Here is a 26,331-nt window from a genome sequence, read left to right as displayed (position 1 = left end):
TTGTCATTTCTACTAATTAATTATTCAATTTTTAACCGCAGTGAAGGCCTGCAAATAGAGTACATTGCAATATTTTTAGCAGTACACTTTCCAGGGGCATTGGTGGCCTTAAACCAAATTTCACTTGAGAATTTGTGTCCTTTTGCTTCCCTTCGTATATACTCTGCTGGTATCTGGCACAACATAGTGGTAATTTTTTTTTTTTGAGGAAAAACCATAGTGGTAAGTTTTTGTGTATAGTTAAATCTCTTTCTGTTTCTCCTAAGAAACAAATAAAGCTATTTTGGGTTGTGAGGAGTTCTTTATTGTAGCTGTATTTAGGTTGCACTTTGACTATGCTGTCTCTTCCTCTGCTTCTATACCCTCTCTATACACACGGTGAAGGCCCGGTGAAGGCCTTGTTGTAAGTCCCTTTCTTTTGTTGTCACGAAACCACTGCTATTAGTCTGTATTTGGAAAAGACACCAATTTTCATTTTCGGAAATTGTAAAAATCATAAAAATTTCACATTTGCAGCAGTAGATGAGTGTTGTAGTCCTAGAATATTAGTACATGAAATCACATATTTAGAGCCAACAGAAATGGTTTTTCTTATAAATTCAATTCCTACTGTAATTATTTTTTCTGATTTCTCTAAAATTCTAACCAAATCATTTATTTACTTGTAGAGAAGATATTATGCAAACAATTGTTTTGTGCAAATACAGTTAAAAAAGATTATTTTCAAGATAAAAGTATTTTTCGAGACAAATTATTTAGTTAGAATATGTCTTGCTTTTATATATATATTTTTGGCAAACTCCACAGACAACTCACATCCTCCAGCGTAATTGTAATTTATTTGACTTGTTAGTAAGAAATTAAAAAATATATATATTTGAATTAGTTAATACCCGTCATCTCTCAGAAGGGAAGATGAAAAATGTGCGTCTCCAGACACCACCGCTGGACAAGTCCGTGAATGAGGACCGCATCGAGGGCGATATCGGGTAATGTCGCGATCTGATATAAGCCCATTCGAATTAAAAACGGTGCGTACTTCTCGTTATACTTGCATTTGTGCCGATAGTGTCTCACAGTTAAAATATCCATACCCTAAAGTAGAAAAAAAATCAATTACAATATAATTTGATTACTTACTGAGTTATGAAAAACGAAATAAGTAAATGTTTATCTCCTTAGACGCCTCAGATACTCTATGATTGTCGTGAGCTATCCACAACAAGGGCTAAATTTATGCTTAAGTACTTCGTATGCCATACTACAAAATTCAAAAAATATTGTAAGTCATCTTGAATTTTTCTATATTATTCTAGATCATTTTGATTTTTTTCTAAATTATTCTACACCATTTTGTTATTAATCAAATAGTTTTCTAAATTAATAGGTCAATTTTCTGGACCATTTTGGTATTTTCTAAATTATTCTGGACTATTTTGATATTTTCTAAATTATTCTACACCATTTTGGTATTTTCTAAATAATTCTATATATTTTGTTATTTTCTAAATTATTCTAGACCATTTTGGTATTTTCTAAATTATTCTACACTATTTTTGTATTTTCTAAATTATTCTAGATTATTTTGGTATTTTCTAAATTATTCTAGACAATTTTTTACTTTCTAAATTAATAAGATAATATTCTAAACCATTTAAAATGAACTAATTAATTATATTATAAATTAAAATTAAAATAAAAAAAATAAAAAAAACCCGAATCGAAGAGCCAATCGATCAGACAGTCAGAGCTCCGAAAGGGACTCGAAAAGAAAAGAGATTCCTAAAAAAATTCTAAATTAATCGAACAATTTTCTAAATTAATAGGGCAATTTTCTAGTCCATTTGATATTTTTTAAACTATTCTATACTATTTTGGTGTTTTCTAAACTATTTTAGACCATTTTGGTGTTTTCTAAATTATTCTAGACTATTTTAGTATTTTCTAAATTATTCCAGACCATTTTGATATTTTCTAAATTATTCCAGACCATTTTGGTATTTTCTAAATTTTGGACTATTTTGGTATTTTCTAAATTATTCCAAACTATTTTGGTATTTTCTAAATTATTTCAGACTATTTTTGTATTTTCTAAATTATTCTAGATCAAGATTGATATTTTCTAAATTATTCTAGATCAAGATTGATATTTTCTAAATTATTCTTGAATAGAAAAGAAGTACGCATAAAAAAAACTATTATTTTCTGGTTTATCAACTATAGTATTTCTGATTTCTAAAGGTGAGTTGTTTAAACCAAGATTCGTCTCGAAAATATTATTTTGTATATTTCTGACTTGATTAAGTTTGCAAATCCAGATATTTTGTATAAAAATATAAAAATATGTAGTAAAAGAAACAAGAATCTTACCCAAATATAACATTAGCATTGGCAGGCCTTGTTACGGAATTACCAGTAACCTGGTTATACTGTAAAACATCATTGACAAAATAGCCCATAGTAGAGCTACCATCTCCGTACAATACACTGTACTGGCACGGAGCATTAGTTGTACATCCTGGTACATCACCACCAAAAGCAGACCAGCAAAAGCTTGCTTCGCATGAAAGCAAGGTCCCACTTTGCGAACCCTTACAGCGTCAATTCTACCTACCCAACCAACATTTTAGCCAAAACAACAACTAATTAGTAGCTTAATGTAATTCTAATGTATCAGAGGGTTTTAAAAGAGAAAAATAGTATTAATTGCATGTACCCCAAGATCGCTCTTTTTGGGGCAACGTGAGCATGAGATACAATTGACCCATAATATATCACTTCCTGTGTCAACTTGCACATAATAATTCTTTGAAGGGGTACCAAGCCCAATCTGACCAAAATAAAGCCTGCATTATTTATTTAACAAAATAATATTTTTAACCAAACATATAACATACGTAAAGTATTTTGCAAGTAGGGGTGTTCATTGGATCCGGTTTAGTCTGTTTTGAACCGAACTGAATTAGTTTGGATCAAACGGTTCGGTCTGTTTTTTAAAACCGAATTATAACTTCAGTTCAGTTGGTTTAGAAATTTTCAAAACCGAAATAAACGAACCAACCGAACTTTATATATTATGAATTTGGTCCGGACTGCCCCGGTTTATTTCTTAATCAATTGCTTTAAATACTTCGGCTTATTTCTTAATATCCCGGTTTATTTCTTAATACCCTGGTTTATTTGTTAATTTACTTTGGTTTATTATAAATCAATTGCTTTAAATAAAAAAATTAAGATATTTCGGTTTGAAATGAACAATCCGAACAAACCGAAATAAAACTTTGGTTTGGTTTGGTTCGGTTGCAATGTTAAATCGGTCGGTTCGGTTCGGCTCTAATTTTTAAAACGAATTATAACTTTGGACTGATGAACACCCCTATTTGCAAGGCATCTCCTACACATTTGCAGGTTTTCATAAATAAAGAATTCAAATTTATCACAAAAAGGATTGAATTAAATGATATCTCTAACCAATTAGAAACATTGGTTATTGAATATTAAGGTGAAGGAAAGAAATCGAACCCGGTTCCACTGGGCAATCCGTTACCACCAATTGGTAAATCAATAGCAGAGAGTAAACGGCCGTGTCGACTGACATCATGGGCCCGCAGCAAATGTAGATTCCTTCGCTGTGCTTGACTGCCAAATTTGTGCTTCACATGAAAAACACCAAATCCCAAAACAAAAGGAATAAAAGAATTTAACAGGAATAGGAATAGCAGAGAGGGAATTAACAAGTTGAAGGCCATGGCGGCACTAACAAATTAAATGCTTTCTCTTCGTGAAATTGGAGGGGAATCTAAAAATAAAGGCAATTCTTAATTTTTCTCTCCCTTGGCCTTCGCCTTGGGGAAAGGGAAGAGAGAGAGAGAGAGAGAGCGTCGGTAGGAGAAAGGTCAAAAGAGGCTGGAAATGGAAGAAAAGAAGAAATTCGTATCCTCTGCATTAACTCAAAGTTCGTGTTAAGATCTAGACCGTCCGATTTACATCGTACGGTTCAGAAATTAACTGAAACGGTACGTTAACAGAGGATTAAGGGAAGGTCATTTTCAATTTCAACCGTTGTATTTAAATTGGGGCAATGACTTGCTTTGTCTCTCTTTCTCGTGATTTTACAGGTAAACAACACGCGAGAGCAGCTGTCTAATTCGATGAATTTGAATTAAAAACGATCGCAAGTCCAACTTGATATGAATGAATGTATGATATATTGATATTATATGATATTGGATAAGAGCTTATTAAATACGGTTTGTATGTGAGATATATAGAAGGTAACTGTAGTATGCGATTGTATATACGAATTTTTATACATATTTATATATACAGATTTTAAAATGAAAATTCATATATATATAAATAAGTATGCAGTTGCGGTAATATGCAACAATATCTAATAATATACAATATGCGGTAATATACAGTAATATTCCGTATCATACAAACAAGTATGCGCTAATATGCGGTAATAATATGCGGCTGAATATGCGGTAGTGATATACGGCTGAATATATGAAACCGCATATGTTGACTGCATACAAATTTCTACGCATATTACAACCGCATACGTAGATGTAACCGCATAAACTGCATCTTATTACACTAAATAAGGGCATGCATGTCACATTAGGATACCAATATTTTTTTTTAATAATTGGAATAAATGTTATATTTGTATTAAATTTAGATTTAGATTGAATTTATGGTAATTTGCATACTACATTATCCTGAATTGTTCATGCATGCATGGTCAACGGCCAATGAGGGTATAACATATAATATATAATATAATTTAAAATTCTTTAGTCGGCCTGCCTACTGGACCACATTAATTGAGGTGCTACAAGACTTCAATTTGCACCAGATCAGCTGCCCATTTGTTATCCATTTCATTATTTAAGACTTAAGAGCAATGTTAAGTATGATTTACTTGAAATTAATTTGTACCAATTTATGAAAATTACAATTAATGTATAAGGACAGGCTGAGTTTGTGATAGTATTCATAATTATACATTTATTTGATTATATTTATTCAATGTATTACAAACTTTTATTTATAAACAAATTAATTTTTAAAATATAATATTTTTAATTAAAACTTGAAATTGGAAGGCTTGAGTTCATCTTTATTTAAAAAGGTGAATTAATTGTTATTTCATTTGATCTTGAGATTATATCGTTATAATTGCATTATTGTCAATCATTTCATATGATATCACTTTCTGACCAGTTCTTAATTTATACTTCCTTATTTAGGACCGTTGCAATTTAATAGGCTGATTGATGCTCATAAATTTATATGATCTTCATTCTTGTAATTAATTTAAAATCAATTGTTATGCATTGAAATATTGAATAAATCATGTCGGTTCCCTATAATATATATATTATTTTAGAAATTAGGGATGTCAATTGTTGACTCAATTCAAAGAAATCAACTCATATCCGAATCAATCTGTAAAAAAATAGCGCTATGCTCAAATAGCGCCGCTACAGCGCGGAATAGCGCTGATAGCGCCATAGCTTTTATGGTCTGAAAACGCTATAGCGCACTATTTAGAACCTTGACTATTATAATTAAATGGGTCGGATACAAAATTTTGAGTTTTGACATGACTCTTTTCATTTCCTAATTTTTCTAAATTATTTAATGGATTTTAAGGATTATTTAAATGTGTGTTATTTTGAGTTACGAAACAAAATATTATGTCATTGGAACTTCAAACCTCAAACACCGAAGTTAATGAAGAAAAAAAAATAATTTTACAATAAAATAAAAAAATATCAAAAGAACTTGCAAGAATCTATTTTGAATAATTGAAAAAATTGTTTATCACGCTTCCTTACGAGATCTCTGTGAAAAGTGAAAATAGATATTAATTTTTTATTAATTAATAATCAGACGATTGAGGTATAAAGAACAATTAAGACCTTCTTTCCAAATTAAAATGTCATAAAATAAATGCAATATTTTTTTCTTTTTTTTAAAGAAAGATGGAGATCAAATTAAGTTCCCATTTGTCGGATTAATTGATAAAATAAAGTTTCACTCATGGACACATATATTTAGTAATACTAATAAATAAAAAGATAACACATAAATAAACATATTATTCAAATTAATAAATTGAAACCCTTATATTCAACATGACAACCCATTAATCTTAAAAAAAAACAGTAATTTGAACATGTTTACATATTGAACACATGTCATCATTCTTATATTTTGTAAAAGGTTTCTTTTAGCAATTTGTTCAAACACATGAACTTTCTTTCACTTGTCATCATTTTTTTATTTTTTTTCCCTTTTTCATAAAAATGTTTTTTCTTTATATCGTTTTACTTCTAATCGTAATTGAAGAATGTTGACAAATAAACTTGTTTATATTGGTTTTGTCAAATATCATAAAAATGTTAGTAACTAAATATCTTAAAAAACAAAACAAAAAATATATATACATAACATATTATTTGTTGAACAATATATTTCTAAATTTATTTAAAAATCATTAATATTAGAATATTTATATAAATAACACAACATATTCATTCAATCATCACGACAATATTATTGTCCGCCTAAACATGTATATATAATCATGAAGTTTTGATGATTACAAAATGAATTCACACAATCATTGCAATGCCTTGATCAAAGATCATGAAACCGCAAGGAGGCCCAGCCCATACAATTTTGGTGATGATTCTTCTTAGTTCTAACAATTTTGAAATCAAAACTTTTAGAACAGCAAATGTGCTCTGCTTTGCACAGCCCATTTACAAGAGTGAGATATAGAGTTAGAGTACAACTAATGTGCTCTGCTTTGCGAGAAAAATCTATATGTTAATATTATCATTGTCCCTCAATTTGAGTTATGATATTACTGGGCCCCTTGGTAAAGTGGAATTATATCGCATACAATATAACTGATGTAGTTATAATTATAATTCACTTGAGAGACCAAGAAAATGAATATAATGCAAAAATGACACGATCCTATTTTGCATATTATTCATAATATCATGTGACAATGATAGACACAAAATTAGTGGATTGAGTAAATGATTACTATGTCGTTTGGATAACTATAATGTAATGATAGAACCTCTTATAGTCAATAATATAAAGTTTTATATTATTGCCAAGATGACATAGATCCTCTATACGGTCACACCAACTGAAGAGAAACAACAAGTATTTTACATTTCATAATGATGTATAAGATAAAATACATGTGATGAAATGCTAAAATAAAATGTCATAATATGACATGCTTAGACAATAAATAAATTTATGAAGTTATGCAAATATTATTTGGTATAATGTTTGAATACATTATAAGAATAATATATAAATTTTGTATAATAGAATAATATGAATAATATTATTTGTTCATAAATTAATTTATTGAACCAACCATAAGATGAGATTAAAGAGAGCATGAGATGGCTAAACAAGGCTAGTGGCATTTGTGTAATTGATTCAAACCTTACACAAAGGGTTGCCCTAACCCTTGCCTATTTAAGGGGGCTCATTTGGGAGAAAAATATGCTAATTTTCTGCCTATAACACTTGCCAAAATCAGCCCCTTTGAGTAGCCACGTTTTTCCTTTCTCCTTGACCGAAAGTTGAGAAACTTGCTCTCTCATCTTCTCTTGTTAGGTTTAGCCACCAAGAAATCAAATAGTTTGTTGATTTAAAGATCAAGAGGTGGTTGTATCTAAGCCTTGAACTCCACATCCATCTATCTAAGAGGTGTGATAGTTCGTTGTTTAGGTTCAAGGTGAACCAAGAGGTGCTTCCAAGAGAACGGCGATTTCAAGAGATCTAGAAGGGAAATCGACTTCCCTCTAACAAGAGATTTGATAATCTCTTTAGGTATAAATTATTATCTCCTCTTGTATAAGAAATGAATAAATTTATTTATTTTTATTTAGTACACATTAGGTGCTTAATGAAACTATTAAGAAGTTTCTTGTTTGCTATTGTCATATAAATAACGTCCTTTGTGTATTGAGCCAAGTGGTGATAGAAAAAAATTTAAATTCTCACCACATAGGCATACACATGAAATCCCTACATAAAGATAGTTAAAAATAAGATTTTTTTCAAGATAAAAGTATTTTTTGAGACAAATTATTTAGTTAGAACATATCTTGTTTTTATAAATTGTTTTTTTTTTTTTTTGGCAAATCCCATAATACAGTGATGGAATCTGCAAATAAAATGGCAGTGTTTTTAGAAGTCCTTTTTCTCATTTGCTTTTTTCTGTGGTGCTCATCTCCCTGTATTACACTATTACTCCATACCATAGTGAAATCATCATTATTATTTTTTAGAAGTTATATTAGAATATGTATATAGTAGTTAACTAATTTACAAAACAGGTTTTGAACGTGCCAAAATACTCCTCCTTATCTGCACATCTATCACCTCTTGATTTAATTGTAACCGTTGATGGATTGAGAGTCACAAACACTGATGACTGTTTCCAGATCCTGACAAGAAATAAATCAGAAAATATTCACGAAAAGGGCTATTGTGTCCCAATCTCATTGGTAGAGGCTGGAGATATTCTGATGGCAGGGAACCGAAATGGAGAGTGTCCCCAAGACTTCTCTCCATTTCAGACCTTGTCCTGTGCCAATTCGAGCCTCGTAAGGAGTGACAAAATGGAAAGCCTTAGGCATTGTTTGATTGCAAAAGATGTGGCTAGGCTTAGGAAATGTGAATATACTGGGGATTATTGTGCATGTTCAAAGGTATAAATGAGTTTCTTTTCTTTCTTTTTTTCTCATTAGTCCTGCAGGAACTCAAACTCAACCAAATTGAAGTTGAAGTTATAGTTACCTTTACTAACACAAATCAAATCTGACAGGAAGAGATGTGCATGACACCTGTCGAGTACCCTGGGATGTCATGGGTCGAGATATTTTATCAAAGCCCATACACTTCAAGATGCGAGCAATTGACTTCGAGTCTTGATCCAATTGCAAATCAAGATCAGAATCCTTGCGGCTTGTCATTTGTATACATTGGTGATGCATCCTTTGTGGCTCGTTCTCTAAGTCTATCGCCATATAAACCTAGATCGGGATTGTTTATTAGTTTAAGTGTGTATATTCCTTTATGGAGAAGGCTTTGCATTCAGTATTTCATGTCTCACTGGCTTTGGCAGTGGTCAATTGCTTACCAGTAAGTCTCAGTTTCATTTTAACTTCTTAATTTCTTTTGCATGGGTAATGCTTTTGTAGTACTTGGATCACACATGGCTGATTATCTGTGAAAAAAGTTACAAAATTTTGTAGAGCATGCGAAAGTTATTTTGTTTTGTAGGACAATACATATTTCTCATTTTTTTTGTCAGGGGTATATATGATATTTTGGCATTTTGCAAGGGCATGCATACACAGACTTGTGCTGATAGGGAAGTGGTACATAGTATCTAGGTTAGGAATTCAGCTCATATCAATTATAGTCTTACCAATCTACTATGCCTATATAGATTTACTGGTATCATCTAGCTTTTCAAATATACATAAACGTGTTTGTCTGTGTATCTTTTCATACACTGATTCATTTTTTATTTTCATTATTTAGGTGTATCTTTTAGATGGTGCTTCAATTTTGGAAACTGTTCTTTGGTATTTCACTCGGCTTACACAGAGTGAAAAACAACTTAGCCTTAAAGTTGGTCTTTTGGTTGGGACCTCATTGTCTATCATTTCCTGCATTAGAATTATTTTTGAATTATATCTTGTGTCATATAGCAGGAGGTAAATTCTCAGACTCTAGAGGTCATTTTATACACAACCAGAGTTGTACACAGAATAAAAGGTTATGTCTCTTTTAAGCAGGATTTATTTCATTTTGTTTGGTGGTGTTAGTATGCGTTTATTTTTTTTTATTTTTTTTGTGATCAATGCCCGTAGGCTTACACACAGCAGGGACATATATAAGCATTAAGCTAATTTACCAGAATTCCCGAAATTAAACCATAAGCCCTGAAATTTTACCAGAACCCTGAGAATTTAATTATAGAGCCAGTACAAGCAGGATTTCTAATTATATCCTGGGAAAGATATAAACAAAGTAATTGATTTCTAATATCCTGGGAGGGTTTGTGTCAGTTGCAAACATAGTGAATATCAATAAAATAAGTAAATATAAAATTATGAGATGGTGAACTCTAGGAGATCTTTGTCATCACTCTTCAAATATAGATTCTGGTGTCTTAATTAGATTTTTCAAAATTCATAGCCTTGTTGAAGGCCACAATTTTCTTTTCTCTCTTTCCGTCATCTTATGAAAATCAATGGAAATCACCAAAATGAAATAAGTAATATGAAAATCTATCATTTTGTTAAACTAGAGAACATAGTTTCTGTCATGTATTGATCCCCAAAAGGTAACCCAAATTTTCAGTTTGGATCAGGTCCATCTGATCTGCTATGGCACAAATATTAACGAACCATATCAGTGAACAAATCTTAGTTCTTTATTTGATAAAATTATAGGAACAATGAATGACTACATTAATTCTTTATTTTAGTTGTATTTTTTTATAATAAAATTGGATTTTAGATTAGTCTGTGTAATGAAATTATACATAGAATGGTCAAAACCTAGCATATCAGTGAACATAAATATGAAATTAAATTATTTAGACAATGCCTTGTTACAATTTCCACCTTCAAAGAGAAAAGCTATTATGTATTCAAATTTATATAATGAAAGAGAGCTGTCATGAATCTGCAAAAGTACAAAAAATCCTTGTAATCTACCTAGTCTATGAAACAAAACAAAGGTATAGATAGGAGCTCACATTTGCTTAATAAAAAATTTTATTTTTATATTATGACCTTTTTAATTACATAATTTTCAACGGAATTAGACCAACCATAACATTTCATGTTCAGTATGATCACAGTATATGAAAATATTTATTGTGAATTTGCAACTTTAAAAGTTTTGTATTTTTTAAAATTGTACAATTTCGTCCATGCCACAAATTGCAGGGAGCAAATAAATTTTGAATATAAACGAAAAATAATCTTCTTGCTGTAAAATGAAAGACGTGCATGAATTAACGGTTGACAACCTAATCCATAAGTTGACTTCCCATTATAATTTATTTTATAAAAAAAGGTATTCACAATTGGTTCAATCTTATATATTTCTAATCATGCATACAACCTCTATTATTATATTCATTTACGGTCGGTCATGTGGCAGGAAGCTTCCTTTAATCAAGGACAACAACAAAATAACTAGAAATCTAAGATGACAGAGAAATAATTAATTACTAGTAAATAGTAATTATCTGGCCAGTACGCTTCGATGTAAGTATATATATATGATACTCTAATTTTGGTTAGGGAACAAAATAAAAAAAAAAAAAAGTTTTGACCAAGTCACTTGGACAACATCACCGTCCAAAGGAACAAAATTTTGACCACCGCTTATACGTACAATAAAAAATATTGTATTTTAATTAATACTGCACCAACGAAATAGAAAGAGCAGGAGAAATTATATTGAAAATAAATATTTGAGAAAAAAAGAAGCTCAAGCACCTTCAGAGGACACAAAAAGGAACCACCAAATGGCAGGATATTCAAGTGGTCTTATCCAAAGATGATTTTGTAGATAATCATTAGAATGGATTGGAGAGCACAAATGAAGCGGTCCATATAGAGAAGTAATTCATCTATGTCATCATACATCATGCCTTCCTCAAGGAATTCTCGCCAAGCAGGAGTGACAGGAATACGCCTTTCCTTGGATCGCTGGGTGTAATGGAAAATCAGTAAGGAATATGCAGAAGAACGGCCTTGGTTTTCATTTATTGCTTCTGATTGCATCAATTCACTCAGGGACTCAACCTCGTACCCCAACTCGGACATATCACTGGCTATAACCCCCATGTAGTTGTTATCTCGTATACTTTTCAGATTATGGAGAAGCTTATCCCGTAGACTTTTCAGATCCTCCTTATCGGCAACACCTGTTGCTTTTTTTATCATCTCAGCAATAAACAGATGGGCCTCTTTAATTGTTACATCTGACTTTGGTTCCTGTTCTTCTGCTGTCAAACCTGACATGCGGCGTACAGTAACAGTGGCAGACCTGGGCGTACACCGTTCTCCATCAAAGCTGCTTCTGCAGAAGTATTACAATTAGATTGATGAGAGTCATCAAAATAGTGATAGGTTATACACAATTACACATATACATAATTTGTTTGGAAGATACTGTAATTTGATATACCTGTATGTGTAAGAGACTTTGAGAATATCTGCTTCATGATCATTTTCAGTAACAGGGAGAAGAATGTCGACTAACACATAGTGGTGCTCGTACCTGTAGAGCGTGCCCAATGTTATAGTTACAGAACCAGTAGCATTGTCTATGGACTGGAGATATCTTCCGGCAGATGCACATTTTACTGTGGACTCATTTTCTATTTGATTGACAGTCACCGTCAGGTCCCAAACAACCACCCTTTTAAGCTCATAAAAGAATTGGTCAAAGTACCAGGAGTTCAAATTGTCCACCCTTTGAACCTCCGTGTAGGTTCCTCCCAGCCCGCTATTATTGGCGATAGCGATGAGCACCTATTAAGAACATGAAAAAGTTAATAACAATGTAGCACGGTCCAAATTTTGCTTGAAAAGGTAAAAAAGCAAGAGGTTATTTGAAAATTTCAACTGTACCTCCGGATGATCTTCACCAAAATCAAATGTGAGCACTGGAACATTGCCTACTGGAAAGTCAGCAGCATCACCGCCTTGATTCTGCTCACCATCTGACATAAGAATGATAACACCAACACGTACACTAGTAATTGATGAACGATCCTTGAGAACATTGAGTGCCATCTCAAGGCCATTAGTGATGTTCGTTCCAGGCTGACATTCCAAATCAAGGATCAGATTTTGGAGTTTTTCTTTAGAACTTTCAGTACTCATCAGGCGCAATGGGCATAGCCTCTTTGCTTTACTAGAATACTCAACAATCGACAAACGATAGTTATAATAGCAGGCAATATCTATCAATTGTAGCATAGCCATTTTCATTTTATATAACTTATGTCCTTCCATGCTGCTGCTAACATCTAAGACCGCCACAAGGTCCAAAGCAGTCCGTCTATTTTCTTGACCAGAGAGCTCCAACAACACCTTTTGGATGTTCTGTTCAAGAGGTGCCACATCGTTTCTTGTGATTTTCAGCTGTACTTTCTCAGGCTCTGCAGAAATAACAATTAGAAAATTAATCAAAACGTGCCCAATGCAGTATGAATTTCAGTTATGGTATAATTACTTTTTGAATAATAATTATTAAATAACTTAAAGTTTTTGTTTTTTTTTCAAAAATAGATACAACTTTTCATAAATTAAATGTCCTAGAAGGATCACAATATTTTCTAGATTACATAGAAGTGACTTTTGAACCGGGATCAATAACTCAGAATCTAAGCATTTTTATTTTTTTCCAATAACACATAAAGAAATATATTAATTTTTCTTACAGCCACGAAAAATCCGGCCTGAAAAATATTGATCCTGGTTATTTGTTACAGCCTTTCTAATAAATCAAATTATATTGTATTCCATCTATTTTCAAAGAAATATATCCAACATTTCTAATATTTCAATACAAAAAAAGAACAAATTTTTGTTTTAAAAAAAAAAAAAAAATTCCAGCCCGTGAAAAAATTCCACGGGTGGGGTATTTTTAAAATTGTTACTAAACTTTGGTTATTATTATTAAAATATTTTTTTAATGGGGTAAAAATAAAAATGTCGGAATTTCGATCAAGGCCACATTCACCTGTACTAAATTGTCCATAGCGACAACAGAATTATTTTCATTCTATTTTTTATTTTCAATTTTAAATTAGTATCATAGGCAGTTAATTAAGGTAATAAGGTAAGATGTTCCTATCAAAATTAAGTACTAATTAATTAGAGAAGACCAAAAATATGGGACCAGATAAGAAAAAAAATAAAAAAACTAATAAATTATTGAGATTATATAGAATTTACATATGATAAAGTTGCCAATTAGAAATTTATAGAATATTAATTTTTTTTTCTTGATGCGGACCATCTTTTTCTTAATATGTAACACGAGAAATTTCTCCTTCAGATAAGAATTTTGAAGAAATGATATTACATGTTACTGTTGCTTTGGAGAAAATGAAATAAAATGATTAGGGTAACTAAAACATTGACTTGGACTAATTGTATCTTTTATAAATTGGCCCACTTTAAATAAAAAATAATTATTTTTTGTTAATTTTCTCTTTATTGTACAAAATTATTTCTTTGTATCTGTATAGGTTGAGCCACTAATAATTTAATAATATCAAGTTATTTTTCTTAGATAAATAATTGATACACTAAAAATTAAGAATTGATAATTGTTAATATCATTTCATAATATGAAACACAATAAATTTCTCTTGCAAATAAGAATTTGAAGAACTAATATTACATATATATGTTACTGTTGCTAAAAACATAGACTTGGACCAATTGAATCTTTTATAGATTGACCCACTTTTAATAATTTTTTTTTTGGGTCAATTTTCTCTTTATTGTACAAAATTATTATTTTTTGTATCTTTTACAGATAGACCAACTACAAATTAAGAATTGATAATTGTTAATATTTGACACATAAAAAATTTATGTATAAACAACTAAAATTTGACACAAAATATATTTCAGGCCAATTTGACATCAGTATATATGCAAATGAGGATGTATCTTCTTTATTTCGTGGTTAATTAAGTTAATTGTGTGGGCTCATTTTGCAACTTCAGTTGGAAGAGGCCTTAATAAAATTTCATTATCAAAATGTTTCATTAGGATCCCAGTGCTATTCACTTTAAATATGGTGGGAGAGGAGAAGAAGGAGATGTCATCTCGGTGATTCCTTGTTTTGTCTTTATATTCTTTACTCTTCAGCAAGGGTATCATTATATATATGGAGTTAAATAATTTGGTTTCTCCAGTGCGTAATTATATTGGGCCTTTTTAATTGTACAAAACAATTATTTATTGAATATGAGTACAAAACAAATTAAATATATGAGAGAAATTAAGTGAATATTAACTATTATATTTAATAGTGACATCAGCTTAGTAATTTATAGTTTATGTAAAACAAATAAAATATATGAGAGAAATTGTAACGATTTGGATAGACTGTAAAACTAGCAAAACTTCTCCAGTGTAGTATGAATTTCAGTTATGGTATAATTACGTTATATAATCTTCAGCAGAAGATGGCTAATTGGGATCAATATTGCTTAAAATAAATTATTTGTAAAATAAACCTCATTGTATGAATGGTGAGATAACTGGGACCGAACCTGATCCTGATGAATCCTGATCAACTGGGTCGTCGTCCGATACTTTAAGCAACTTCTTGGCTTCCTCAAGGAATTCTTGCATAGCAGGAGTCGAAAAGAGCTGAAACTTGCCGATATTATTTCCTCTTGCCGTGTGACGCTGTGTGGCAAGGGAAATCAGTAAGGAATATGCAAAAGGACGGACTTGGACTTTTACACGTGTGTGTAATAATTTAAGCTCAAAATTTGCACGTGTGTGCAATAATTTAAGCAGCTCCTTCAGCTCTGTCCTTAGCTCGGCCTTCAATTCCTCTATATCTGCATCCTCCAATTTAAGCAGCCCATTTTCCAGCTTGTCCTGAGCACTTTTCAGATCCTCCTCTTCAACATCAAAGATATCGATTGCTTGTTTAATTGCCTCGGCAATAAGCAGACGGACCTCTTCCGCTCTCACCTTAGGCAGTGCTTGCTGTTCTTCAGATGTCAACCTTGACATGCGGCATACAGTAACAGTCTCAGGTTCGGCCTCAAACAATTCTCCATTAAACCTGCATATGCATAAGTATTACAATTAGGTTGATGACAAACATCAAAATGATGATAGGTTATATACGCGAGTAATTTGATATACTTATATGTGTAAGAGACTTCGATAACATTTGCATCCTGTTTCATTGTAGTACAAGGAAGATGGAGGTCAACTAACACCTTGCGGATCTCTTGGATGTATATATCACCGAATGTTATAGTTACAAAACCAGCAGTATTGTCCATGGATTGCGGATAACTTCCGGCAGATACCTGCCCTATTGTTGAGTTATCTTTGATTTGACTGACGGTCACTGTTAGGTCCTGAGCAACCACACTGAGAAGCCCACCCAAGCACTGTGAAAAGGCTAAAGTCAAGTTCTCCACACGAACATCCGAGTAGGCTCCTCCCAAGCTATTATTGGCAATAGACTTGAGCACCTATTAAGAACATGGGCAAGTTAATTAGCATGCAGCATAAGCAAAATATTGCTTGAAATTGTCAATAAATAAGGGTTTATTTTCAATTTTCAACTGTACCTTCGGATCGTGACCATTACCAAAACCAAATGTGTGCACGGGCACGTTTCCTACCGGAACAGCGGCAGCATTGCCTATTTCCCAATCACCACCTGATATAAGCATGATAGCACCAAGACGTCCACTGCTAACTGAACGGTCATTGAGAATTTTCAGTGCCATCAAAAGGCCATTGGTGATGTTCATACGTTCCCATTTGGTAAACAAATCATTGATCAGATTTTGAAGTTCTGTTTGGGTACTTTCAGTCATCTGGCGCAATGGGCATAGCCTCTCTGCTTCAGATTTGTACTTGACAATTGACAAACGGTCAACAACACTGAGTTTCTTGATCACAAATTGCATAGCTGTTTGCAATTCTTTTAACTTCCCTTCTCTCATGTCGTAGCTAACATCTAAGACCATCACAAGGTCTAACCCCGATCGACTTTCTTCTTCACCAGTGAGTTCCAGCATCACCTTTTGGATGTTTTTTTCCAGTGGTGCCTTGTCATTGTTTGTAATTACCAATTGTACTCTTCCGGGCACAGTGGGTCTTGCTGTCCCTGCAGTAATTGCAACATTAGGAAACTAAGTCAAATGCGTTCAATATATATTTAGTTTGAATTCATGTTATATAGTAATTACCTTATCCAATCTTCACCAAAAGATGGTTCAATGGGATGAATAGTGTATAAATAAATGATGATTTGTAAAAGGAAATCAATTCTACGAGGGCTAATTGATCGTCATTGAAGATCATCGTGAAGGTATCAATGTCATATTGCTATTCTTATTAATTGACTCCTTGTTTGGTTTTTGTATTCTTTACTCTTGAGCAAGGGGATCATTATATATTATAAAATTAATCAATTTGGTTTCTCCAGTGCGTTATTATATTGGGCCTTTTGAGCCCAATCTAGCACTAATGTTGGTTCAGAAATATGTTTGATAAAATACATTGTAACATTTTGAATATACTGTACAACTTCCAAAATAGAGTATAGAGTTTTATTGTACAAATTAGTTAAATATAATCACAGTAGAAATTACAAAAGTAAAATAAAGGTGACAAGCGAATCATCCACAGATGTGTTCCCTAGATAACTGTGGTCTATTTTTTTTTTTTTTTTTTTGCAATTTGATCCGTATATATATCAAGATGATCAATAATAAATTAATATGATGTACAGTAAAATATATTTGCAACCGTCTCCAATTTTATAATGTACGAAGTCTGCATGTTATCTTTAATAATTAAAGCAAACAAACAAAAATATAAGATACGGTCAATAAATAGCATGTTATCTCACCTTTAAGTTCTGTTTTTCTGTGAAACATATTCGCACCTAAAGATTTGAATTGTATTCATTTTTAAATAATTCATATAGAGTTGATATTTAACAATTTTTTTTTTGCATAATTAACGTTTAATAACTTCATAAATTAATAATTGGTTCACAATTAGCAAATTAGCATTGCACTTATAGTTCACGCTTAATATTATAATATAGAGGCTTGATATTGCTAATATTTTTAATTATTATTTTTATATAAAAATACAAAATGAGTTTGAATCGTCTAAAATATTTTCATCTTTGATTCATCCATCTACATAATACACATGTCTAAAATATTCTCTCTTTACTTCACTTGCTTTATGGGTGAAAATATTTGTGACTCAGGACTTGTTTGCTTGAGTTAATTTTGATTTTGATTTTTTTATTTCAAATGAAGCCAAAAGATCCAATTTCGATCAAGGCCATATTCACGTGTACTAAATTGTCTATAACCATAACCGAATACATTTATTTGGTCTTATGTTTTTATCACACATAATTATTTCCATTATATTTTTTTTATTTTCAATTTCAAATTATAATCATAGGAAAATTAAGTACTAATTAATTAGAGAAGACCAAAAAGATGGGACCATATAAGAAAAAAAGTAAAAAAAACTAATTAATATGAGAAAGTTGTCTATTAGAAATTTATATAAGAATATTAAATTTTTTCTTGATGTGCAGAGTAACTTTTTCTTAAAATGTAACAAGAGAAATTTCTTCTGGAGATAAGAATTTTGAAGAAATGATATTACATGTTACTGTTGCTTTGGAGAAAATAAAATAAAATGATAGTTAGGGCAGCTAAAACTTTGACTTGGACCTATGTTGCATGGATACGGGTACGGGTATCGTATCGGATACGATACGTATACGGTGATACAGTAATTTAAAAAAAATTCGGATACGATACGCCTATTAAATATATTATTTTATATATTTTTATTATATTATTAATTCATTACTTATTAAATATAAAAATATCTTAAATGGGGATCATACAACAATCCAGCATATATTAAATACCGTAGGAACTCCTTCCTAACAAAAAGATGATTTGTTGGAGTGGTCAAGGTGTATGCCAATTGCTAATTCATCACGGGGAGGGGGGTCGATTCCAGCATGGAGCTAAAATCAAAGTTTTAGAATTTGGTCCATCGCGGTTCACAGGGTGCTGCGCAGTTCACGGGTCCACAGGTGGTGCACGGCCCCGTGTCCGGTTCAAATATGACGTATCGGTGCAGTGTCAAATAACATAGACTTGGACTAATTGGTTCTTTTATAAATTGGCCCACTTTAAATTAAAAAATTATTATTTTTGTTAATTTTCTCTTTATTGTACAAAATTATTTCTTTGCATCTTTATAGGTTGATCAACTAATAATTTATTTTTCTTAAATGATACACTAAAAATTAAGAATTGATAATAGTTAATATCATTTCATAATATGAAACACAATAAATTTCTCCTGCAAATAAGAATTTTGAAGAACTAATATTACATATATATATGTTACTGTTGCTAAAAATATTGACTTGGACCAATTGAATCTTTTATAGATTGACCTACTTTTAATAAAAATTTTGTTAATATTTGACGCATAAAAAAATTATGTATAAAAACTAAAATTTGACATAAAAAATAGAGTGAGTCTATGGTACTATGCATATTACGATTTGTTACCGTGCTACGGCTCTATATTCGAGTTTTCAAATTCTAACGGTCGATCCGAACCGTTCATCTTGTTCTCCATATTAATATGTGTTTGGAGACCAAATTTTACATTTTTTGAAATTTTTTTACTATTTTTTTAGGTTTATTGAAAATCACTGTTTTTGGATGGTCCAGAATTTTCAGATCAAGTGATTTTCTAAATATCTAAAAAAATAGTAAAAATTTTTCAAAAAAATGTAAAATTTGGTTTCCAAACACATATTAATATGGAGAACAAGATGAACGGTCCGGATCGATTGTTAGGATTTGAAAACTCGAATATAGAGCCGTAGCACGGTAACAACCCGTGATATGCATAGTACCATAGACTCACTCCAAAAAATATATTTCAGGCCAATTGGACATATATCGGTATGCAAATGAGGATGTATTTTCTTGATTTCATGGTTAATTAAGTTGTGTGGGCTCATTTTACAACTTCAGTTGGAAGGCGCCTTAATAATTTCATTATCAAAATGTTGCTCTTCATTTCATGGATTGCTTGGTTTTTGTATAATTATCCTTGCTGGCACAGTATCGAACCTGCACCAGCTAGCCTTCAGTAATTTCAATATTAGCAAACTAACTCAAATGCGATCAATATGAAGTATGTATTCAAGTTATAGAGTAATTACCTTATCCAATCTTCAACAAAAGATGGCTAATTGGGATGGATACTGCTTAAATTTAATGATTTGGTAAAAAATAAAATCAATTCTAAGAACGGTTAGACAACTGGGAACGAACCTGAATCTGCAGGAAGAACTATAGGGTCGTCGTCGTCCAACTTGCGGCTCATCGTCTCATGGAACTTGGCATCCGCAAGGAATTCTTGCATAGTGGGAGTGGCAAAGAGCTGAAACTTACCAATATTTTTTCCTCTTGCCGTGTGACGCTGTGTGGCAAGGGAAATCAGTAAGGAATATGCAAAAGGACGGGCATGCATTTTATCAATTGCATATGTGTGCAATAAATCAAGCAGCTCCTTCAGCTCGGTCCTTAGCTCGGCCTTCAATTCCTCTCTATATTTGAAATCTGCATCTTCCAATTTAAGCAGAGCATTTTCCAACTTGTCCTGAGCACTTTTCAGATCCTCCTCATCAGCATCGAAGATATCAATTGCTTGTTTAATTGCCTGGGCAATAAGCAGACGGACCTCTTCCGCTCTCACCTCATACAGGGCTTGCTGTTCTTCAGCTGTCAACCTTGACATGCGGCATACAGTAACAGTCTCGGGTTTGGCCTCAAACAATTCTCCATTAAACCTGCATATGCATAAGTATTACAATTAGGTTGATGACAATCATCAAAATGATGATAGGTTATACGAGTATGCATAATTTGTTTGCAAATTACTGTGATTTAATATACTTATATGTGTAAGAGACTTTGAGAACATCTGCGTCCTGCTTCTTTCTAGTAGAAGGGAGATGAAGGTCGACTAACACCTTGCGGGTCTCATAGATGTATATATCACCGAATGTTATAGTTACAGAACCTGCAGTATTGTCCATGGATTGCGGATAACTTCCGGCAGATACCTGCCTTATTGTTGAGTTATCTTTGATTTGTCTGACGGTCACTGTCAGGTCCTGGGCAACCACACTGAGAAGCCCACCCAAGCACTGTGAAAAGGCTAAAGTCAAGTTGTCCACCCAAACATCCGAGTAGGTTCCTCCCAGGCTATTATTGGCAATGGCCTTGAGCACCTATTAAGAACATGGACAAGTTAATTAGCATGCAGCACAAGCAAACTATTGCTTGAAATTGTCAATAAATAAGGGTTTATTTTCTATTTTCAACTGTACCTTCGGATCGTGATGATTACCAAAACCAAATGTGTGCACGGGCACATTTCCTACCGGAACAGCGGCAGCATTGCCTATATTCTCCTCACCACCTGATATAAGCATGATAGCACCAACACGTCCACTGCTAACTGAACGGTCATTGAGAATTTTCAGCGCCATCAAAAGGCCATCGGTGATGTTCATATCACTCCCTTTGGGAAACAAATCATTGATCAGATTTTGGAGTTCTGTTTGGGTACTTTCAGTCATCTGGCGCAATGGGCATAGCCTCTCTGCGTCACAGTCGTACTTCACAATCGACAAACGGTCAACAACACTGAGTTTCTTTATCAAAAATTGCATAGCTGTTTGCAATTCTTTTAACTTCCCTTCTTCCATTCTCTTGCTAACATCTAAGACCACCACAAGGTCTAACCCCAATCGACTTTCGTCACAGCCGTAGAGTTCCAGCATCACCTTTTGGATATTTTCTTCAAGTGGTGCCTTGTAATTGTTGTAGACATTCAGCGATATTCTTCCATACAGGTTGGGTTTTTTTGTCCCTGCATGAGTAATTGCAATATTAGCAAACTAAGTGAAATGTGTTCTATATGTAGTATGGATTCAAGTTATATAGTAATTACCTTATCCAATCTTCAACATAATATGTCTAATTGAGATGAATATTGCTTAAAATAAATTATTTACATAAAAGAAAAGAATCAATTCTATGGACAGTTAGTCAACTGGGAACGAACCTGGTGGGAGAACAATTGGCTCGTCGTCGTTGAAGATCATCATGAAGGAATGAATGGTATATTGCTATGCTTATTGATAGAATTTGCTAAAATCCTTTTAATTAGTGGCTAATTAGGATTCCAGTGCTATATATTCACTCTAAATATATATGGTGGGAGAGGAGAAGAAGGAGAGATCATCTCGTTAACTCTTATTTTGTTTTTATATTCTTTACTCTTCAGCAAAGGTATCATTATATTATTGAGTTAAATAATTTGGTTTCTCCAGTGCGTAATTATATTGGGCCTTTTGGGAAATGTTCATCTCGTTAATCTAGCACAAATATTGGTAAGGAAATGTTCATTCGTCAGGTCCATTTTGACAAAACAATTATTTACTGAATACGAGTACAAAACAAATTAAATATATGAGAGAAATGAAGTTAATGTTAACTATTATATTTAATAGTTACGTCAGTTTAATGGTGTCAAAATTAAATATACTGTATGTAAAACAAATTAAATATATTATAAACCAATGGTAGAAGGAATTAATCGATTTGAAGCTCGAATTAATGGTGTCAAAATTATTATAAACCATTTTTAGCTACAGGCATTATATTATATGGTAGTCAAAAAGTAAATAAGTGTCATATATTATAGCTAGAGTAAACCTTGCGTGTTATTAAGTTCAGTAATATTTTTGATGAGTTTTGTTGTTCTAATATATTAATTACCTTGTTTTGCTAATATATATAACAAAACGACATATGAATCTAATTTATAAATGTGTAAGTTTTTGTATAATCATTGAAATATCACTAGTAGTACTTTCACGACTGTTTTTTTTTATCGTTCTTTGTTATATATACGTACGTTGAGCCAATTCAATTCTCTATATAAATCTATCTTCTTCCATAAGTGGGTGCTATTCAAAAACTTGAACATCACTCCGTTTGAAAAGAGAATATAGTCTCTTGATCTTAACCTTTTAGTCTATCCTCAAACTCACTAGTTTGAGAAGACAGAAAGAAGAAAAAAAAAAAGGAAAAGAAAAAAGAAAAAGAAACAGAAAAAAGAGAAAGAGAAAGAGAAAGAGAAAGAGAAAGAGAAAGAGAAAAATAAAAAGAAAAAGAAAAGAAAAAGAACAAAAAAGAAAAAGAAAAGAAAATAACAAAAAAGAAATAGAAAAGAAAAAGAAACAGAAAAAAGAAAAAAAAAGAAAAATAACAATAAAAAAAATCAATTTGATGTTCAATTTGAACAGTTCGATATGCCTTAAAATTCATGCAGAAAATAAAAATGAACCAATTGTACTTTCTAATGATTTTAAATTTGAAATAATTTGTTTTTCATTCTCTTTTTGTGTGTCCATAATCTATCTTTCATTTTCCTAAGTTTCCCTCTTTATACCAGTAATTAGTGAAAAAAAAATATTGCTTTATGACATAGCTAGCTAGAAGTATGCAATTTTGTCAGTAAAAATGGTATATTTTGCAAAATGTCAAGATAGGGCTAAGTCTATGATTCTCTCTCATTTTTGGTGACACATTTTATCTTTCCTGCTTTATGGCTCTTCTAAACAAAAATAACAACAAAAACAAGACAACAATAATACCATATTTGGATGGACTAGAAAGTAATCAATGTAAAACATTTTTTCCTTTTTATGGTCTTAATTTATTTGTTAGATTGTCATATTAACTCATACATTTGATTGTTTATCACAAAACCCAAATTTTTTTAGCTACCATTTCAAAGGGAAAAAATAAACGAAGTTGCCATGATTTTTAAAAAAAATTCGGTTTTACTGGGAATACAGAATTAACTGCGCTTCCAATTTGATTTTTTTTTTCATTTATTTTTGTGCAACTGAGAGCGGTGGGATTTTTTTTTTTTTTTTTGCAAAATCGATGTTGTACATCTTTATGTTTATTATTTTTTAAAAGAGGGTAACTAAAATATATTTTTTTATTTAAAATATATTTAAACAGGGTGACGAAACATATATTTTTCTATTTAAAATATTTGAGATCCTTCATATTTTTTAGATGAAACTCCAAAGAAGACAACATAAATTAATACTACAATCATAAAATACACTCAATATTGAACTCATTATGATTGTAAAAATGTAAAAGCGAGGACAGCATTACAAAAAAAAAAAAAGGTTCGGACATTTGCAATAGAAGATTATAATTCCTACTAGGTAGAAGTATCACAAATTCAGAAAAAGAAAAGAAACTTGATGTCATTGGCAAATTTCCTTTCCATGCGCTTTCTGTTTTTCCATTAGTGTAGCGGGTTGTTTATGAGGGAATAGTATTTTAGCCACATGGAATTGATCACAGAAAACCTTCTTGTTGGAGTTGAGAGTTGTACAACTACAAGATCTAGTGGATCATGACAGTTTAACCCTACAAAAAAGAGATTTAATTAATATCTACTCATAAAAACAGAAATTAAAGTACTGAAAATAAAATATAGTTGAATATTTTTTGATTTTTTATTTTAATGAAATTTCGATAACTAAAAGAAAATAAGTAAATTGGATTTTTTTTAGATTTGTATGATTGGAGTAAATAACATAAAATGAATCCTAAATAATGGACGTAGATTCAATTACTAAATTTATACATCTTAATGACTATGTAAGAAATTGTTAGAATTTTTAAACTATCTCCGACAACAATGTCAAAAATCTTGATAGGATATAATCAGAGCTAATAATATTTATAACTCTAATGTTCTACTTTAGAATCAATTGACAAGCGCATGAACATTTCAGACAGTATAGATCGGGGTGTCAATCAACAAATATAGTGTATTAAGTGATTACTGTCCTAGATTCAGTAACCACTAACCGACTTCGCAACAAAATCCTAAAAAAAAAAAAATCTAATTATACAAGAGAAAAACAAATCAAAAAATTGTAAGAGGGGTTTTTGAAAATTTAAACTGCACAAATTTTAAGATGATCGACAGTCCGTAGAGGCACAAGACCCAAGCTTTCAATTACATCTCACACAATTTTTTTTAAATTTAAATTTTCGATTAGACCAATTGATATGTTTGTTTTGATAGAAGCTTGCTAGTTAACGGGGGCTGCAAGTGTGTCATTTTGGTTTGTTTTCACAAGTATGCTAGCTGCTACTTCTACGTGACTTTTGAATTAAGTAAAGAACAATAAGAGCTACTTTTTTTAAAAGAGCTACTTCTAAGTGACTTGACTTCTAAGTAAAGAACAATAAGATCAGAGCTACTTCTAAATACGGACATTTTACTTCTAAGTGACTTTACTTCATCAAGAAATGTCACGTTTGCATGTGTGAAGCACAATACGGACCGCTAGCTGTTCCCCACCATGCATAGTAATCATGTTAGCTTCTCGGAGAGTTCAGTACCTTTATTCAATATTATTTAATGTCACGTTCTCATGTGTTAAGGAAGACCAATGGTAGAAGGAATCGATCTGAAGCTCCAATACATAGTAATCATGTTAGCTTCAATGCATAGTAAGCATGTTAAATACGAACATTTTATTTCGACAATTATCAAATATGAATAAAATAATATTGATAACAAAGAAAATAATAAAATAACTATTATTTGTGCAAAGAAAATATTAAATTTAAATTATATTGATAACAAAAATGTGTTGATAATGATAACAACCTATTTGATAATTGTCAAAATAAAATGTTCTTCATATTTTAGGAGCACAGATTAGTCATATTTGATAATTGTCGAAATAAAATATCCGTATTTAACATGCTTACGATGCATTGAAGCTAACATGATTACTATGCATTGTCGAAATAAAATGTCCGTATCTAGAAAAATATTAAAATTAATCCAGAAATGTATGAAGCATAATTCTTTTAGATGGTATGTCCCTTCTCCATGTTTTTATTTTTTTCAAAAAAACAAAAAAAAAAAAGCTTGACAGTGGCTTCCGAGTTGTATGTATTAAATAAAACAATCCAGTACATGCATCATCACCCGCAAGTAGTGGTTTGCTAAACCCGTTAGGGGTTGAACCCGTTTTTCCCGGCCCGTACCCGTTACCCGTGGTACCCGTACCCGTTGCCCGGGTACAAACGGGTAGACGGGTAGACGGGTACGGGTAATAAACGGACCGGACAACATAATTTTGAAAAAAACCCGTTGTACCCGTACCCGTCTACCCGCCAAACCGTACCCGTCTACCCGCCAAACCGTACCCGTCTACCCGCCAACCCGTACCCGCCTACCCGTACCCGTCTACCCGTACCCGTACCTGACCCGTTACAAAATTTGAATTTCAAAATTTTTTTGGCGGCACCCTATAGAATTC

The 26,331-nt window shown here is 31.9% G+C and overlaps 3 protein-coding genes and 1 long non-coding RNA gene across 6 annotated transcripts in view; 1 reads left to right on the top strand and 3 right to left on the bottom strand.

Annotated features, from left to right (window-relative positions):
- Window positions 1-41: 41 nt before the first annotated feature.
- Window positions 42-3,885, bottom strand: LOC144548424 (uncharacterized). 3 transcript variants are annotated; one of them, XR_013509351.1, is made up of 5 exons: window positions 3,523-3,885; window positions 2,717-2,846; window positions 2,371-2,610; window positions 894-1,095; window positions 42-446 (listed from the first exon to the last, which is right to left on the bottom strand). It is a non-coding gene; the product is annotated as an uncharacterized LOC144548424 (long non-coding RNA). The 3 variants fall into 3 exon arrangements; XR_013509349.1 differs by having other exon boundaries at window positions 2,371-2,846; XR_013509350.1 differs by lacking the exons at window positions 42-446; window positions 894-1,095 and adding an exon at window positions 1,187-1,261 and having other exon boundaries at window positions 2,371-2,846.
- Window positions 3,886-8,279: 4,394 nt separating this feature from the next.
- LOC144548421 (membrane-bound transcription factor site-2 protease homolog) lies at window positions 8,280-9,871 on the top strand. Its single transcript, XM_078297082.1, has 3 exons — window positions 8,280-8,765; window positions 8,882-9,198; window positions 9,604-9,871. Exons 1-3 carry the CDS (start codon window positions 8,583-8,585, stop codon window positions 9,614-9,616), a joined length of 513 nt encoding a protein of 170 aa, XP_078153208.1. The 5' UTR covers window positions 8,280-8,582; the 3' UTR covers window positions 9,617-9,871.
- Window positions 9,872-11,630: 1,759 nt separating this feature from the next.
- LOC144548392 (uncharacterized) overlaps window positions 11,631-26,331 on the bottom strand; it is a 72,752-nt gene continuing 58,051 nt past the window's right edge. The window contains exons 5-7 of the mRNA XM_078297054.1: window positions 12,720-13,252; window positions 12,274-12,620; window positions 11,631-12,165 (exon numbers count right to left, since the gene is read on the bottom strand). Coding sequence (XP_078153180.1) covers window positions 11,631-12,165; window positions 12,274-12,620; window positions 12,720-13,252 — 1,415 coding nt within the window. The remainder of the gene's footprint in view (window positions 12,166-12,273; window positions 12,621-12,719; window positions 13,253-26,331) is intronic.
- Window positions 15,351-22,056, bottom strand: LOC144548303 (uncharacterized). Its single transcript, XM_078296980.1, has 7 exons — window positions 22,007-22,056; window positions 21,277-21,820; window positions 20,840-21,177; window positions 20,216-20,733; window positions 16,433-16,977; window positions 15,996-16,333; window positions 15,351-15,912 (listed from the first exon to the last, which is right to left on the bottom strand). The coding sequence occupies exons 1-7, from the start codon at window positions 22,054-22,056 to the stop codon at window positions 15,351-15,353; spliced, it is 2,895 nt and encodes a 964-aa protein (XP_078153106.1).

The sequence above is a fragment of the Carex rostrata genome, chromosome 33 (genome assembly GCF_964058835.1).
Source record: "Carex rostrata chromosome 33, lpCarRost1.2, whole genome shotgun sequence".
Taxonomy (NCBI): Eukaryota; Viridiplantae; Streptophyta; class Magnoliopsida; order Poales; family Cyperaceae; genus Carex; species Carex rostrata.
Note: the sequence above shows the minus strand (reverse complement) of the source record. Positions and strands in the feature narration are given on the sequence as shown.

Coding starts and splice junctions, on each gene's coding strand:
- LOC144548421 (XM_078297082.1), top strand. CDS start 8,583: ATGGCAGGGAACCGAAATGGAGAGTGTCCCCAAGACTTCTCTCCATTT. Junction 8,766..8,881: donor ATTATTGTGCATGTTCAAAG/GTATAAATGAGT, acceptor CAAATCTGACAG/GAAGAGATGTGCATGACACC.
- LOC144548303 (XM_078296980.1), bottom strand. CDS start 22,056: ATGATCTTCAACGACGACGAGCCAATTGTTCTCCCACCAGGTTCGTTC. Junction 21,821..22,006: donor CTCCCACCAGGTTCGTTCCC/AGTTGACTAACT, acceptor TACTCATGCAGG/GACAAAAAAACCCAACCTGT. Junction 16,334..16,432: donor GTAATGGTCACGATCCGAAG/GTACAGTTGAAA, acceptor TGTTCTTAATAG/GTGCTCAAGTCTATTGCCAA.